General features: G+C 38.4%; 1 protein-coding gene across 1 annotated transcript; it reads right to left on the bottom strand.

Moving 5' to 3' along the window:
• Positions 1–252: 252 nt before the first annotated feature.
• CFAP206 (cilia and flagella associated protein 206) lies at positions 253–14,699 on the bottom strand. The gene is made up of 12 exons (XM_062488657.1): positions 14,592–14,699; positions 13,167–13,250; positions 12,777–12,867; positions 11,553–11,741; positions 11,130–11,288; positions 10,465–10,673; positions 9,620–9,739; positions 6,929–7,127; positions 6,059–6,196; positions 3,904–4,097; positions 2,812–2,952; positions 253–483 (listed from the first exon to the last, which is right to left on the bottom strand). Exons 1-12 carry the CDS (start codon positions 14,697–14,699, stop codon positions 253–255), a joined length of 1,863 nt encoding a protein of 620 aa, XP_062344641.1.
• Positions 14,700–16,194: the final 1,495 nt, after the last annotated feature.

The raw sequence follows: 16,194 nt of genomic DNA, 5'->3' as shown, positions 1-16,194 counted from the left end.
GTGTTAGAAGTAAAAGTCCTTGGGAGCATCTTGATTCTAAATTGCTATTTTAAATCTGTGCTTCAGGCTTATCACTTCTGTCACTTAATGCCCCAACAGATAGTCAGCAGCCCCAACAGATAAGATACATGAAACAGACCAAGTGTTCCTGGAATCAACAGACACAGCAAAATCTTCAGGGTCTAAAACCAGATATATTCAGGGATTTTTATATACACATTCAAGATGTGCCTTCAGGTTCGTCATTTTCACTCAGGTTTCATCCAGTGGTCTTGTTAAGTCTACTGTGACCATATGAGTAGTGGGAGATGGTCCTCCTCGGAGGCCTTTCAGGAAAATCTGGGGTTTGGGTACATTGCTTGAGTTGTCACGCTTAGTCTGAGTGCCAGCATCTTTTGGCAAGTACACTTGGGTGAAGTTCTCTCTTCTCATGTGGCTGAGATCAGTCTGCATGGCATGAGTTAACTTGCGCCGCAGGTTGGCCTGAAGACACAAAAAGAACCAGATTAAGCAAAACTTTGAACATTTTAGCACCAGTATATACTCAGGAGTGTTTGTCTATTTTACATCTGGGTTTCACAAACCTGGAACATGGCCTACCTTACCCTTCTGTCAATACATGGTTGTGACTGATTTGGTAAGTCCTGAACTAACAGGGTGTGTAAACAGCACTTTAGGTAGCCCACACAATTTTAAATGAGTCACTTAATAATTTCATGCCATTGGTCATTGCCCTTCAAATTTTGTTAAATGCTTCACCTTTGTTTTGTTAGAATAAAATGTTTTCATGGCAAGTGCTTGCAGTCTCTGTCTGGTTTCTGTCAAATGTGATGAGGTTTAGGTGTTGGTGTCACAAAGTATGATATAAAAGTGAAAAAATGCCCTCTTGCACCACGTTGCTCACTAACCCCTTGACAAGGGGTAGAAGTTAGGGTAATTTATGATTAGAGCTGGTTATTCACAGAAACTGCTGTCGAGACAACAATAAAACCACTTCTCACAAAGTGTTAACGTTCCAAATCCAGCAACTGAAACAAAAAAATGTTCCTTATCCCACTGAGCCTTCCATATCAGCAACAATGTAAAATACTGTAAATTATTATATAATGCTCTCCTCAAAATATACAAAAATACAGTCTCATGTGCTGGAATTCAGACCCCTCCATGTAAGTGAGAAAGTCCCTGGAGTCCAGTCCGGTCAGTGAAGACTGGAGTCAGTGGAAGCTGGAGAGTGATACAGCAGGCCAAATGTCCTAAATGTTGTATCAGGGCAAGTTAAAATATTATTCAGACTCCACCACTGAGGCCTCTCTCTGCTGGAATGCAGAATCCAGAAAAGAACAATAAGGAACTTACAGATGAGATAGCATGGGAAGAAAGACAATATATTGAGTCTTTTTTTTTTTTCTGAGGGTTTTAATGACTGAACATATGCTATTACAAGGAGCTGTGCTTGCAAAATAATAGCTTAATATTTCATACCACAAGTTTTTTTGGCTAAGTGTGAACAGCACAAAAGACCCCAAAGGCATGTGAGCTCATCCTCTAACAAAACCCACAAATATGTCTGGTGCTTCCCTGAAATATCAAATTAATTGATGCACTGGTAAACTATTTTTGTTATTTTATCACTTTGGTACTAAATGTTTTATCACCTCCATATTACAAATTAGCATAGTCAAAGCACTTTTGCATGCATTTGGGAGTTTTTCTTTCAGCTCTACATCACTAATCTCACATTTGGACAGCTAAGGCTAAAACACCCTTAGTACTCTAAAGTACTTTCTCTAAATATTTCAAACTAATCAGCTACAAATTTGTTTGTGAATGGTCTTCATGACCAGATATTGGAAAAAATCCACTTCTGCTTGTGCTGAAGAGCCACTGACCACATCTTATGTTAATTTATGTACTTTTTTCCTTTACAGAAGCAAAAGAGGCTTTTAGCTAGGCTTCTTTTAAACCTAATTGGCTTCCTTATATACCTCAGTAACAACAATTTCTTAGAATCCTTTTTGAACTATCAACACTGGCAGGACTCCTTAGTCCAAAATTTGCTTTTCCTTTTATAGTGTTAGAGATTGGCAAAAATAAAACCAGAAAGGAATTAGGCTGCCCAGCAGACCACCAGCCTCCACAGAGCATCTGTTTACAGAAGAAAAAAACCCAAAACCTATAGTATTATATGTTCAGTTGATATTGTTAACTGCAATATTCCCTGTACTCACAAGTAATTCATTTTGATTGAATTGTGAAAATCAGGTGGTATACCTTGGTAATTACATGTGCTGGCAAACCCTAGAAAGAAGCTTCTAAAATATTTACTGTTAATTTAGAAGTTTTTATGTATGTATGTGGTCAACCTTCTATGGACAGACTGTGATTTCCAATCCATCAGAAAATCCTGATAGTATGACAAACAGTTGCTCTCATTGTTTTTTTCACAAAGAAATTATACAATAGTATCTTCAACCCCTTAAACTGATTTGAATGTAGAACAACATTAATATTCAATGCAATTCAATTCAAAACAACAAGCTCTTCTTACATAAAGAAGGGAAATTAAAAATTTTAAATTGATAGATATAGCAGTGGGAACACTGCTCAAAACCCAGGGAAAAATATGGAGGAAGTGAGAGAAAAAGTCTAGAAATAAGGAGAGCAAATATCTCAAAAAAATTCAACCAGTTGTAATTAAGTATATGTCTTCAAATAAAATGTTAGATTTATGTTTCAAGGAACAAAAGTTAAGAATAATTTATTCTCAAATTTGTTATCCAACAATGAAAATCTGGTAATAACAGTACAAACCAATTTTATAGCTTTTCTTCTCAGTTCCCATTCATTCCATTCATAAGATCTCACAATAGTTGGAGGTAAGATATGAGTATCAGTTTGAGTACCACTGTCACGTTTAGGGGGTTTCAGTGAACCTTTGCTTGCATTTCTGGCCTGGATGAAAAGAAACAACCAAAGCCAAGCAAGGCATTGAGAAGAATATAGAGAAATAGCATATGGGTATGCAACTTCATAGAGACCTGCAAATCTCAGGTGGATAATGATTTTTGCATTCAACAATATTTTTGTTCCCCATGCCCCCACTAAAAGGAAAACATTAAGTATCCGGTGGGTTTAATTTCTGACACAAAACCCTTGAGGCAGAGGCCACAGCTGAGTTGCAGACTCCTGCCTATGTAATAAGTGCTTAATCGTTGGATTTTGGGAAAAAAAGGGTCCCACCAGTATTTTATGATGCAGGCACTTCAGTTTGTCTTCATGAATGGACTAAAAGTCACAAATCGTAACTGGGAGAAGTGCACACATCTTTGCTACAGCTGGGATATAAAACTGTGTTTCAAACCAAGGGCCATTCTTTTCACTCCTAGGGATCTAAAATTCATGAGTGGATCACAGAGAATGTTGCCTATAAATCCAAATCAAGTCTTTGAATTTCACATAGCAACACCATGACATTCATTACTGTCCCCAGAGAGCACTACACTCCCATCCAGCACACATGGATGGACTGCTAACCTAAAGCTCCAGTTAACATGATATCTGACTTATCTTCTGTTGCATTTATTTACTGGACCTTTAAGCTACTTTTGCAAAAATGAGGTAAAGAAACATCAGACACAGGGCCTGCCTAGGCTGTGGCCAAACAGCTTTTATGATTGACAGAATGCTTTCGACCTACATATTCTCCTATGAATAGATAAGGTGAGAATGACATTAAGTAGAAACTTTTCTTCAACACTCTGAAGACCTGGAAAAGATGGCCATACAGACAGGGTGAGGATTTTACTTAATTCCTAAAGACAGGTATCATCTGTTCTCTTTTAGAAAGGACAGACTAATCAGTAGCCCAGCAGCTGTTCAGCAAGAGGCATGGGCAGTGTGTACCTGTGCATGTGGAACAAGGTATTCAAACTGATGATGGAGCTCAAGCAGTTGAATTAGCTCTGCATATTTTTTTGCTTTTTCTATATTCAATTGAATGAATTTATCTGGATCTTGAGCAAAGAGGTATGCAGCTTCTTTTGAACTGAACACATAATATTTCTCCTCGTGCTTCAAAATTCCAATAGCAGGATTTCCTAAAAACGAGAAGAAAAGCCAGCCAAAATAAGCTCCACAAATTAAAATAACAAACAGTATGATATCCAATTCAAAAGACATTTGTAATCAAGATTCTGTGTTTCCCTCAAGTTAGTTTTACATCCTTCTTTTACTGAACTCAGTATAAAGCCTTGAAAGCAAACTTTTTATTTTTTTAATATAGAAAAGTCTATTTTGTTAAGTCAGTCAAACTGCTTTCGATCAGTTTGCATCCAGCATGCGTTAGGTGCATGTCTCAGGAAAACAACAGATAAAACACACGTAGCAAAGGCATAAAGAAACCAGTCTCTACCCTCAAATGTTTCCCCTAAAATCTCCAGCAAATATCTGATTGCAGATCAGGTGGATTTATACCAAAGGGCAAGACACTGAAATTAACTGAAGAAGCAGATAAAGCAGCTGGGAAGCTGAACAATAAATTAACTGAGAAAATGAAGTGTCAATAAAGGCCAAATAACTTATATAGGAAAACACAAACTGATTTCAAGGACAGTGACAGGTAGTACTTCAGATGTCATTGCCCAGGAAAGACCAGAATCATCATAGACAGTGCCTGGAAAATACTCAGTCTAAAAAAGGAATTATTAGTATGCAAACAGAAGAAGAGAAGAAAACCAATATTATGACAACCTGTAGGCTACATTTATAAAAATGCATTTTGTTCCAACACAACAGAACAAGTAAAAGGGAGGTAGGAGTGATCAAAGGCTTGTGATGCCTTTCTTTCATAGAAGGAGAGGTTGAAGAAAGAAGCCTCCTCAGCATTAAAAAAAAAATAATAATATTATAGGGGGTTATAAAACCATTAATTGTATGCAATATGAAATTACTATTTAGTGGTTTTCCTAACAGAAGCACTATCAAGTCTTTGTTGAAATTATCAAGCCAGACCTTAAAACCATCTCAAAAAGAACCTTTTCATAGCATATATAATTATACTTATGAGGCTCTTAAGAATAAGAATATCCCATGACAAACTCTAGATGGATTCCAAAATCAATTAGATAAATGAAAAACCTCTTTGAAGGATTTTTCAACAGAAGGTTACAGACTTGACATCAATCAGAAGAAATCCCATAACCACTAACTGCTAGAACAAGAAGGATATAATTAAGGAAGTATCACTATGACTTGAATTTTCATAATTTTAAAGTGTTCATGACTGTCCATGTGCAGTAATCAGGTATAGGACTAGACAGACCTTCAGTCCAACTCAGGACAGCTGTTCTCATGTGCAATACTAAGTGTAAGTAAATTACATTGCCATTAAAATATTTATTCTTTATTACTGACAACTAAATGGCCAAATTTTTCTCCCAAACTCCCATAGGTTTAAAAAAATTCTAAATGGACAGGTTCTACAAAGGCTAGGGAGACAGAAAACATGAACTAGGATAGCTGAAATAAGGCTAAATTTCAAGAAAATGAGCCTAAAGAGACCAAAAAGTCCTACAATTAGTTCACCTAATCAAGTGCACTTTTGTATTCTTTTCAGGAAAGATTTTTAGTACTTTGTCATGACTATTTAAAAATACATATGAGGTAGGCATGAATGGCTATGTTTGCAACACGTGGATACACTAAATAAAAGGAATGGCCATTTTCCTATGCCTGCATTATATCACATGAACAACAGAAACCAAATCTGTATTCAGGCGCAGTGTAGGTCACACAGAAGGAAGAAACATTTATCCATCCCATCTTGTTTCTGCCCCTGCTTGCTCTTCAAGCCCTCCTGCCTTCTACTAAGGGCAGTTTATTTGTATATTTAAAAGAAGATATTTTAACAAGGGAAATAAGTTATCTGGCGTGAAAATTGTAAATGCAGAAAATCAGTACTCCAGCTTTGACATAAGAGGATGCATTCAGAATGCCTTTACATTTTTCCTAATCCTTTTGTACATACATAGTATGGAAAATGTCTAACTACAAAACATACCTGGTAGGGTGATACCTTTCACACCAATTGAATGTGCACAGAAACCATGATACTGGATTAGCAACTGATCAAAATAATCAGTAGTCTCTGGAAAAAGCCATTCTTGGTTCTTAAAATCAGAAACATTCACTTTGGTTCCTAAGAAAAGATAGAACAAAAGAAGGACTTCAATATTAAAATATCAGATGTCTAAAAGCAAATAGTATTACAGGATGACCAGGTTACTCTGGTTTTCACAGTGACCTGCAGTGCCCAGATCCCAAAAGCCAAACGTCAGTCCTGCCATGAAAGAAAACCAGTCTGCCTTGAAAGGAAAATCAGTCCTGTGAGAACCTTCTTTAGTAACATTAGTTTTATTTGAAAACATGGGACAACAACAGGAAGATAATATTTTATTCACTGATTTTACTTTCACCCACCCATGCATTACAAATTCCCTGGCATAAAACTTGGTTCCTAGGGATACCATCTTACAAACAAACACTGCTGGTAACCAAAGCCCCATTAAATTATTTTGTTTATACCCTACCCCTCAATTTCCAAAGTTCTGAAAGGTATAAAAAGACATATTACACTTAAAAAATGTTTACAAAAAATTATAACTATTCTCTGATCATTCTGCCATTTTTGTAAGGTATACTTGTATCTAGAAGCTCTATTTTAATTTTATATGTACAAATTAAATCCCAAGCTACACTACATGAAAATGTAAATCTACACCCTACAAGGCTTATTTTAATTTACTGTGCAAATTCTGAGTATTAAAGAATCAATATATAGCACCTTCTGTAAAGCACCTATTGTAAAGAAAATTCAAACTACAAAATCTTGGAAAATTAAGGAAAACCACAAAGTTTAAACTTTCCTTACCCATGGCTTCTTTTATCCTTTCCTCATCATTTTTCACAGTCACTCCTTCCAGAAGAGATGTTAGCATTTCCTCTGGAAAAAGCTGTGATTGGATTTCCAAGAATTGTTGCAGATGGTTAGCCATATTTGTGAGGAAGCTTAGCAGTAGCATTTCATCCTGAAAGCCAGTCCAAAGCTTGGAAAGTTCCATAAACAGAGGCTAGAATATAAAGAAAATTATCTGAAATGCAGGTTTGTTTGTTGTCTACAACATAACCCAAGCACTGTGCACAATAATCTTGGCTATGAACAAAGCAGGACTGATCTCCAATGCCTTCAGCAACCAGAAATTCCAGTGGAACTCAGGGACACTAAGAGGAGCTTCCATCACATGTGCCTAAAGCAAGTATACCCAGCATGTCAACCCACAGGCAAGAGGAGTACTTTTCTGTATTTTACTCCAGAGCCTTTCTCAAAAAAATGTACTCTGTGACTGTGCCTTGAATGCAGCCCTTCACTGACAGGACAGTTTTAAAACTGAAAATATGGTGTACAGGAGTAAGGACCAGAAGGAACACACCTGATTAATTATCAAAGTAGGTAAAACCACACCTATGTACAAACTAACAGATTTTGTTATTTTGTGTGCCCTGCTTCCAGAGTTGGTACCACAGCCCCCAGGCCACCATGTGTCAAATGAAAGGTGTGCAGGCCTCTTCAGAGTGGTCCAGGGTTCAGGGCAAAACTGGAGGCTGCCCTTCCCAGCACTGACATGCTGTTGGCATACAGGCATAGGCACATAACGAAGCAGCCTGTAAGCTTTAAGTTTAAATGCTGTTTTCAATGACAGTGACATCAAATGTGCCCTGTTACATCTAAACACACAGAGAGCATTTACAGGAAGAAATTCAACTGATCTGAAATGTACACTTAACTGCACATTTTATGCATGTTAACAACATTATCATAAGAGGAGCCAACAGAGCCAGCTCTGGAATTCATCAGCATTGCTAAGGCTGTGGAAATGTTTACAAAAATGGAAGAAGCTAAAGAAGATCAAAAACATTCTTAATAGAATAAACAAAGAATATTAATGAAATGTACTATTTTTCATTAAAAAGGTTTACAACAAATATAAGCCTTATGCTATGCTTTTAAAAAGACAGAATGCCCTGCTTCTCTACCTTTGTAGAGGATCCAGCTTGTCAGCAACAAGTAAAAGACAAGAGAAGTTATTTAAGTGGTCTGTTAATAGAAAAATCTCTACCTGAAATCTCTATCTGAAACCAAAAGGCATCATATATTCTGTCTTGAGCAGAGAAGACAAAACACTAACCAACTAGAAGAGAAAAAAAAAACTAGGAAGGCAGCAAACAAAAATAGACACCTTTTGGGGAAAAGGGGTAAGGTATATCAGTCACTTAAGCCTCACAAAAATACAGAAGAGGAAAAATTGTTTTGAGTAGCTGGACAAGAGGGGAAAATGTTCTCCAAATGAGAACATCTGGTCTATAAAATCAAAAGCATACATAAATTGAAGCTTAGATTACTCAGTTAAGTGCTGTTCCCATGAGTTTCCAGCATGGATGCTCTTATGGGAAGTGCAAAAAATACTCTGAGTAGGTGGGGGTCATGATCTTCCTCTTCCTCCACAGTAGGCTGTATTTTGCTTTCTTATCTTAGAATGTTGAAAAATGATGTAAAATATGTATGAAACTGCATGCTGGTGAAGGACCACCACAAGGAATTGGAATGATAATCAAATCACACAAAATAATGAGCTAGTACATGAAAAGCAAATTGAATGAAGCTGATTTCTAGCATATTTCTCTCCTGTTTCCTTTATAACATGCCAGCATAACAATCCCAGCTTTTCACAGGCTCATCAAGCAGCCTCCCTCATAATACCTTTAGTTCACAGCACCTGTTCCCTTCCCCACTAATACCTTCTTGCCATGTCCTGTAGCTCCCAGCCAAAGGTGCAACAGTACAGAAGATCAATCTTTCAGTGGCTGCTCACTAGCCAGAGAGCACACAAACCATTTCAGACCTGATCTTGGTAAGGCTCTAATTGTGTGTCTCTAGTTGCTCTTTTTCTTCCCACAAAACTTGCAGAAAATGACATATTTTGATATCTTTGGACTCTCACAAATGTGACTGAAACTTGCCAACAGGTTCAGAAGCTACTGGGAGGGGAAAAGAGGCCAACACCCCCATCACATAAACCCAATTTCTTTAGAAAAATTGTATCTAATTTTCAATCATGTATCTAATTTTCAGTCAAGTATCAATGACTCATACTGTAGTTACAGAGATTGCTATCCGAGGGAACTTTAAAAAAATCACACTCTGATGTGCTCTTTTCTGCAATCTTTATGTCCTTACAGCTTCTGCAAGGATCAGGAAAGAATATTTACACAGAAAAAAGGGGAAGATATCACTGTAAATCTACAAATACTGACAAATAACTCAAGACACTTACAGTAAAACACCATTTCATTCCTTTGTTCCCTTTTTGTACCTTGTCTTTTTCTTACCTTAAGAGCAAGTCTTTTAGTTGCCCCTTCAAAAGTCACAGATTATATTGTAATAGAGAGAAAATATGTAGCCTCTTTCTAAGCATAAACTATTCAAAAACACACCAGCAAAGTATCTTATTTTAATAATTTTTTCTACTGAAGAAGCAATGGGTTTTCCATTCATAATACTCACAAAAACTTCTTTGAACTCTATGGAAGTCTTATTCTCCACTGTGTTTTTCAATACCATCATTGCTGCTTCAAACTGAACATTCAACGATTCAACTTCTTGACCACTTGTAATTGCATTAGACTAGAAAGAGAACTCCAGGTAAGACATATCATACTCCAAAAATCAAGTATTTAGTAATAAGTATTTATCTGGGCTTCTTCTTTCAACTATTTTCAGAACAATCATTTTAGGGAACAAAATGTACTCTAGCTTTCCACAAAATACATTTTTCCTTAAATGTTCAGGTGTTCAGGCACTTCACTCATACATAAACTACCAATTTTTATAGAAAATCGTCTACATTTTCCCAATGAGGAGAAAAAGAAAAAAATAAACTTTTTTCAATGCCTTATAAAGGAAAGACTGATTAAAACCTGCAGTTTCTCAAAAGACAAATTATAAGCTCTTCATTAACAAAACAAGAATTTAAATTATCTTCTGCAAAGGCTTTTGATGACTCAGTATATTTTGGGGGTGTCTGCAGACTAAAGCTGAGATGATTAATAGATTGATCAAGGAGATTTTTTTCTTTCATGCCTTTTGGGGCAGACAATCAGTACACAAACAACTGTTTAATGGTGGCCTCGGCAGTGCCAGGCTAACAGGTTAATGGTTGGACTTGATGATTTTAAAGATATTTTCAAACCTAAACAATCCGAGTTTCTTTATCTAGAGATATATTTTATTTTATTTTATTTCATTTCATTTACTTCTGAATATTTTTTCTTGTATTTCTGTCCGGCGGTAACTTGAAGGCATTCCATCCGCAGTAAAAGCCCACAGGATGTTACACGATGATATCTCACCTGAAGGATGCAAAGAAAGGCTTCGTACTGTCTCACATTGAATAATGCTTCTTTTAATTTCAAAGAACTAAGCTGGGGGTGTCTGTGAGGGTCTTCCTGCATGGATTCCAGCAGGGCAGTGTAGCGGTGGGCCAGCAGCTGGCAAGAATTCAGACGTTCATCGAGAGTCTGTGTAGCCGACGGAATGGCTTCGTTCAGGATGTCTGGCACTATTCACATAGGATAAATATGAAATATGTATCAAAAGAATTAATGAAATAATTATCAAATTGTTAAAGTGCAATATTTGAACATAATGGTCTTCTGATGAAATTTTGATTTCTACATTTTGTCCTTATATTCATGCATTTCCAAATACTTGTGAACCAGATTCAACCACCTAATCTCACTAGTCAGGTTGTTTCAAATATTTAGAATTACAGGTGTGGCAATATCACAGTCAAGTCAAGGAATGTGAGAAAACTTGCTTTATAGTAGATGCAGCTCTGTTGCTACAACTGACATGGGTTTCCTGAGAGAATCTGCACAATTTTCAATCCTCAGTTTCCTAACCTGTAAAATACCAATAACAATAACAGGCCTCCATGAGATGGGAGCAGCTCCAGTGAAGAAGTCCAGGAAGAATGAATTGGGAATACCAAGCTCAAATGCAGTTGTTTACTTACAGTCATCAATGCTGCTTCCTCCTTTCTGGCACTGCCTGTTGTACAAACGAATTCCTGAGACTAGCATGGCAAGATCTTTCAGCTGTTGTTCTTTGTCCTTCTTACTGAGTGAGATGAAAGTTGCCATCTCTGTTTGGGGGAATACACTCTGCAAGGCAGCTACAAGCATTACAAAGTGGGAGAAAACCCTCAATATGAGGGAACAGAAAAGAAAATCATTAAATAAGCAAAATAGCCTCTCCTGAAAAATGCAAAAAATAGGAAATCTATGGGAAATTTACACTTCAAGGCTGAGCAGTGACAGCTTGGATAGTAAGCATTCATCACAGTTTACCACATTTGTATCTAAATACCAGCAAAGAGAAGATGAAATTTTATTTTTCAAGAAGAAATGCCCAATTTCACAGCTGGGAGTTTACTGACCTGTTACCTCCCTGACAGCCTCAATATCTGTTGGGGGTCCCAGGCCAGACCTCAGCAGCACATAGGTAACAATTTTTTGATACACATTCTCCGTGTCTTCTTGCACACGTGGACCAGCTTCTGTTATAGCTCTAACCACAGGAGCCAGTTTTCCTTCCAGGACACGCTCCTGCTCACTCAGTAATTCATCTAGGAAAGAAGGACACCTAGAAAGTGCTATCTAAATTCTTTGAAATCTGGCTTATAAAGAGGGTGCAATTCATTTCCACAGTCAGAGCACCAACTTAAGGTTTCTGAAGCACAGGTATGTGGAAGAGACATTCATACTACTACACCATTAGAATTAAAACCAGCAGAGTTATACATTAATTTAATTATCAGGATTAACATCAGACAGTAGAGTCCTGAGAATTGTTCAGGCCAAATTAAAGAACAAGTCTCTGGCTCTCTGGACTCCTCTGACTGTAGGAGGACCTAAGTTGCACACACACATATTTCAAACACACAGGTTACATGCTCAAGTCTGAATACTACTCAGGATCTCAAAAATGAGCTTATAGAGCTCAGAGGATTTAGGAGCAGCTCCCAGGATGGCTAATTTTTGGGTTTAATCCATACTAACAGGAAAACACTTTCATTATCTCCCCACAGAGAAATGCTTTTTGCATGTCTATTCTTGTTCTGTGTCTTCTATTTCCCAGACAGCCTCCACTGTCCCTTTGAGACCTGAAATTATATTTACAGCAGAGGCATTTTCCCCATCTCATTTTATTTTCACATTCTCATTCTCAGACCATATGAAATTACTACTGATGAGACAAAAATGCAGTTAGTTAAAATTGTAACTGATTGTTCGAGATTACTCAAATCTCCTAGTTAGGGATAGTGATAAAATACTGAGTTCTGAGTGCCTTCAGACACACAGGTGCAGGTGCAGGTGCAAGCTTTTCTTGATAAAGGCAACTAACCACTGAACCTGAAAGTGCAATTGTCCTCAAGCAACCTAATACATTATATTCAGTAAATCTCTCACATAGCACGTGTACTCTCAAATCTAATGTACACTTTTCCCAACTATATCCATACGGAAACATCAGACTCTTGTACAGTACATTTCTCCTGGGATTTTTATTTTGGTTTACTTCCAGGATTCATTTAATAGTAGTTACTGTTATTAAACTATAAACTCAGCATCAACTTCTATGAAAACATATTTGAAATTACCTCGGTTTGCATAGTTCATATCAAAGTAAACTTGCATCTTAATTGTGCTTAGGGATGGGTTTGTTGTGTCAAGCAGTCTGGTAACACAGAGCTAAAAAGAGAGTCAGAGAAGTAAGTTCTTTCTCATCTCTGGGGAAAGATCTGAACTGATAGTGATCTACTACAGGTTTTACAACAGCTGTAGAGCCCCCTCGCTACCATTCTCTCCATATAAAGCTTTTTTAAGGCTTTATTTATGGAAACATAGTCCAGTCTTCAGCTACAGAGACATGAGAATAAAGTGGCACTAAAATTTTGAAAGTGTTCATGTCATTTTAGTTACAGGAACAGGTAGCAAATAATTATATAGTTTTAGATAAGTATTGACTCTCAACATCATGTCAGAATTACCTGGATAAGATCCTGCGTGTCATTTTCTGTAAGGATTCGATCCATATTGAAGTCATTTCTTGGATCTAAAACAACAGCTTTCACCTAGAGACGGCCAAAAGAAAGATACTACTTTACATCTCAAAATATCATCTTTGCAACTCACTTTTTATTTTCTGAAAAATCTCAGATGCATTCAGTATTTCTTTACTATTCTTTTTTTTCCATTTCAGTCTTTGATAATGAAACAAAATCACTTCATTTCACATCTCACCAGCTTCAATCTCAGTTCCCAGGCACAAATGGAGAAAAAATCTTTTTGTGATACAAATATTTAAATATAGCTCCTTTAAAAATTACTCGTAGAAATATTTTCCTAAGTAATATTTTTTTGAAACTCCATCATGGTTGTTTATTGTACTTCTAAGTTGGTGTTACATGCTTCAATATCAACATTTAACATTTGAAAAAAAAACCCATAGTGTTCTGCACGCAGGAAAATATGTGCATGTTTGCAATTTATGTTCATGCTGGGTGTCTTGCCAGCCACTTGTACGAATTTTTTCATCATTAAAATTTTCCAGCTTAATCTGCTTTTGAGCCAAATCTATTTTCTAAAGCTGCAGTGTCACCTTTAAGGGAAAAAATTGCACATTACAGTACTGCTGTGAACTATTTACATTTATATACAAGTTTATCAAGAGCTGATCATCAATAAGAGAGGAACCTAGCCCATCTTTCTTTAGACACAGCTTTGCAGGCACATTCAGACTATATTCTGCAGCACTGCTGTGTCTCCTAAGAGATGCCAAATTGTGAAATGTTTTTAGGATATTTTTAGTTGTCTACCAAGTACAATACTGAGACTGATTACATTAAATTTTCACTTTAAGTTGGATAAGAGCCCAATCCTTCAAATATTCAGCCCCTTTATATTACCTGGCCCTGTCTGAGCCAGAAAAAAACCCCAAATTAGCTATCACAACAGAGGGAGGAGGTAAACATCGAAGAACAAACATAGCTGCTGCATTAAACGTTTACCTACGCATAACACATTCATTTATGAGAGTGTGAAGAAACATCATAAAAACTTGGTAACATTTCTCTTTTTCACTTCTGAAAAAAAAACAAACAAACAAAAAAAAACCAAACAAAAAAAAGACACCCAGCGGTTTATCTGCCTGCAGAAGAAAACTGAGAAAGAACTCTGAGTAGGAGTTCAGAGAGTTTCCAGGACTCAGGACCTGCAGCCTTCTTGGAGCATTATATCCACATAAGATTTCAGGGGAATAAAATACTTTCCCGTGTTTTAGGACCCTACACTGGATGTCGCTGGACGCCCGTTTAAAATTTCTTACTGCAGGCAATTGGAAGCCAAGGTATTTCTTTCCAAGCTCAGGTCACGCCTGAAAGCCTCAGCCCCTGAACGCTTCCTTCCGCGCTTACCATGAAGGCCACCAAGGTTTCCGAGAGGCTTTGTCCCTGGGCAGCGCACTCCAGGCCGACTTGGCGGATTATTCTCTTGACGACACTTTGGGTCCGCTCGCCGGACATGCTGGCCAAGCGCACACGCCTTAACCGGGTTACACTCACTTCAGCGAGGGTCCCTGCGCCCACGCCGAACCCGGGCCGTGCCGCTGGTGACGGGCGGGAGCGGCCGCGGCCGAGCGCCAGCCCCGGGCGTTGCCATGGGAACGCGGCCCGGCCCGGCCCGGCCCGGCCCGAGAGAGCGCCGGGGACCCGCGGGGATGTGAACTTACACACAGAGCGTAGGGAAACAGTGTTCGTACAGGACAGACGGGGCAGGGGGCCTGCAAAGCATACGCGCGTGTAATATACCGCACAGACTGGTTGCTGTAGGTGTGAGTGTCTCGGTGCCCGTACAAAACGTGTGTGTCGACATCTGCACCTATGGCTGTGTGTAGGTGTGTGTAAATATAGACACACATGTATGTATAAAGATACATACATACCGTACATAAGTATATGTACCTCAATATTGCAGAATCGCAGAATCATTAGGGTTAGAAGGAACCTCTAGAAATTATCCCAATCCAATCCCCCTGCCAAGGCAGGGTCATGCAGTGCAGGTTACTCAGGAACGTGTCCAGGTGGGTTTGGAATATCTCCAGAGGGAGATCCACAGCCTCCCTGGGTAGCCTGTTCCAGGGCTCTGCCACCCTCAGTGTAAAGAAGTTCCTCCTCACGTTGAGGTAGAACTTCTTGCGTTTTAGTTTGTAGCCACTGCTCCTCAACCTCTCACTGGGCACCACTGAAAAGTCCGGCACCATTTGTCTTGGCACCTGTCATCGAGATATTTATGTGCATTAATGAGATTCCCTCTCAGTCTTTTCAAGACTAAACAGGCCCACCTCCTGCATTCTCTCCTTATTGGAGAGAAGCTCCAGGCCCCAGATTGTTTTATGGCCCTCCTCTGGACCCATATATGCTCAAACATACAATTTATATAGCTCCCATGGCAGCAGAGGTCAGAACTAGGTGATCTTTAAGGGCCCCTTCCAACCCAAACTGTTCTATGAATGGTCTACTGGAAGGGGGCAGAGTGAGAAAAAGAAAACCTTCATGTCAAGCAAGCACACAGCCAAAACACCTGTGTGTTAACAACACACTATAAATCCAAAGCACAGTGCCACAGGGAATGCTGATAAGCAAGCTAACTCCATCCCAGCCAGACCTGGTACAGATAAATGCGTTTACACACCTATAAATGCATGCAATACGTAGATAAATTCACACCTATCTGTATACAAAATGTGTGTGTGGTACACTGTGAGTGTTGCAGGCAGAGGCAGCACAGATGAGGCAACTTTGAAACACAAGCAAGAGAGCCATTTTTTAGGTCTCATGATTGCTGCTGGAGGTGGCAGCTCCTCTGCGTGTAGTGCCTCTGCAAGTACCACAGGTCACAGTCTGCAAGCAGCAGCCCAGTGAGCCCCAAGTTCTTGCACACACCAGTGGGCACACCACTGGATGAATGCAATGACTTGCTGTACGTGGTTCAGTTAGTCAATATGCAATTAATTCCAGC

The sequence above is a fragment of the Cinclus cinclus genome, chromosome 3 (assembly GCF_963662255.1).
Source record: "Cinclus cinclus chromosome 3, bCinCin1.1, whole genome shotgun sequence".
NCBI classification, from domain to species: Eukaryota; Metazoa; Chordata; class Aves; order Passeriformes; family Cinclidae; genus Cinclus; species Cinclus cinclus.
The sequence above is the reverse complement of the archived record's forward strand: the minus strand, read 5'-3'. Positions and strand labels throughout refer to the sequence as shown.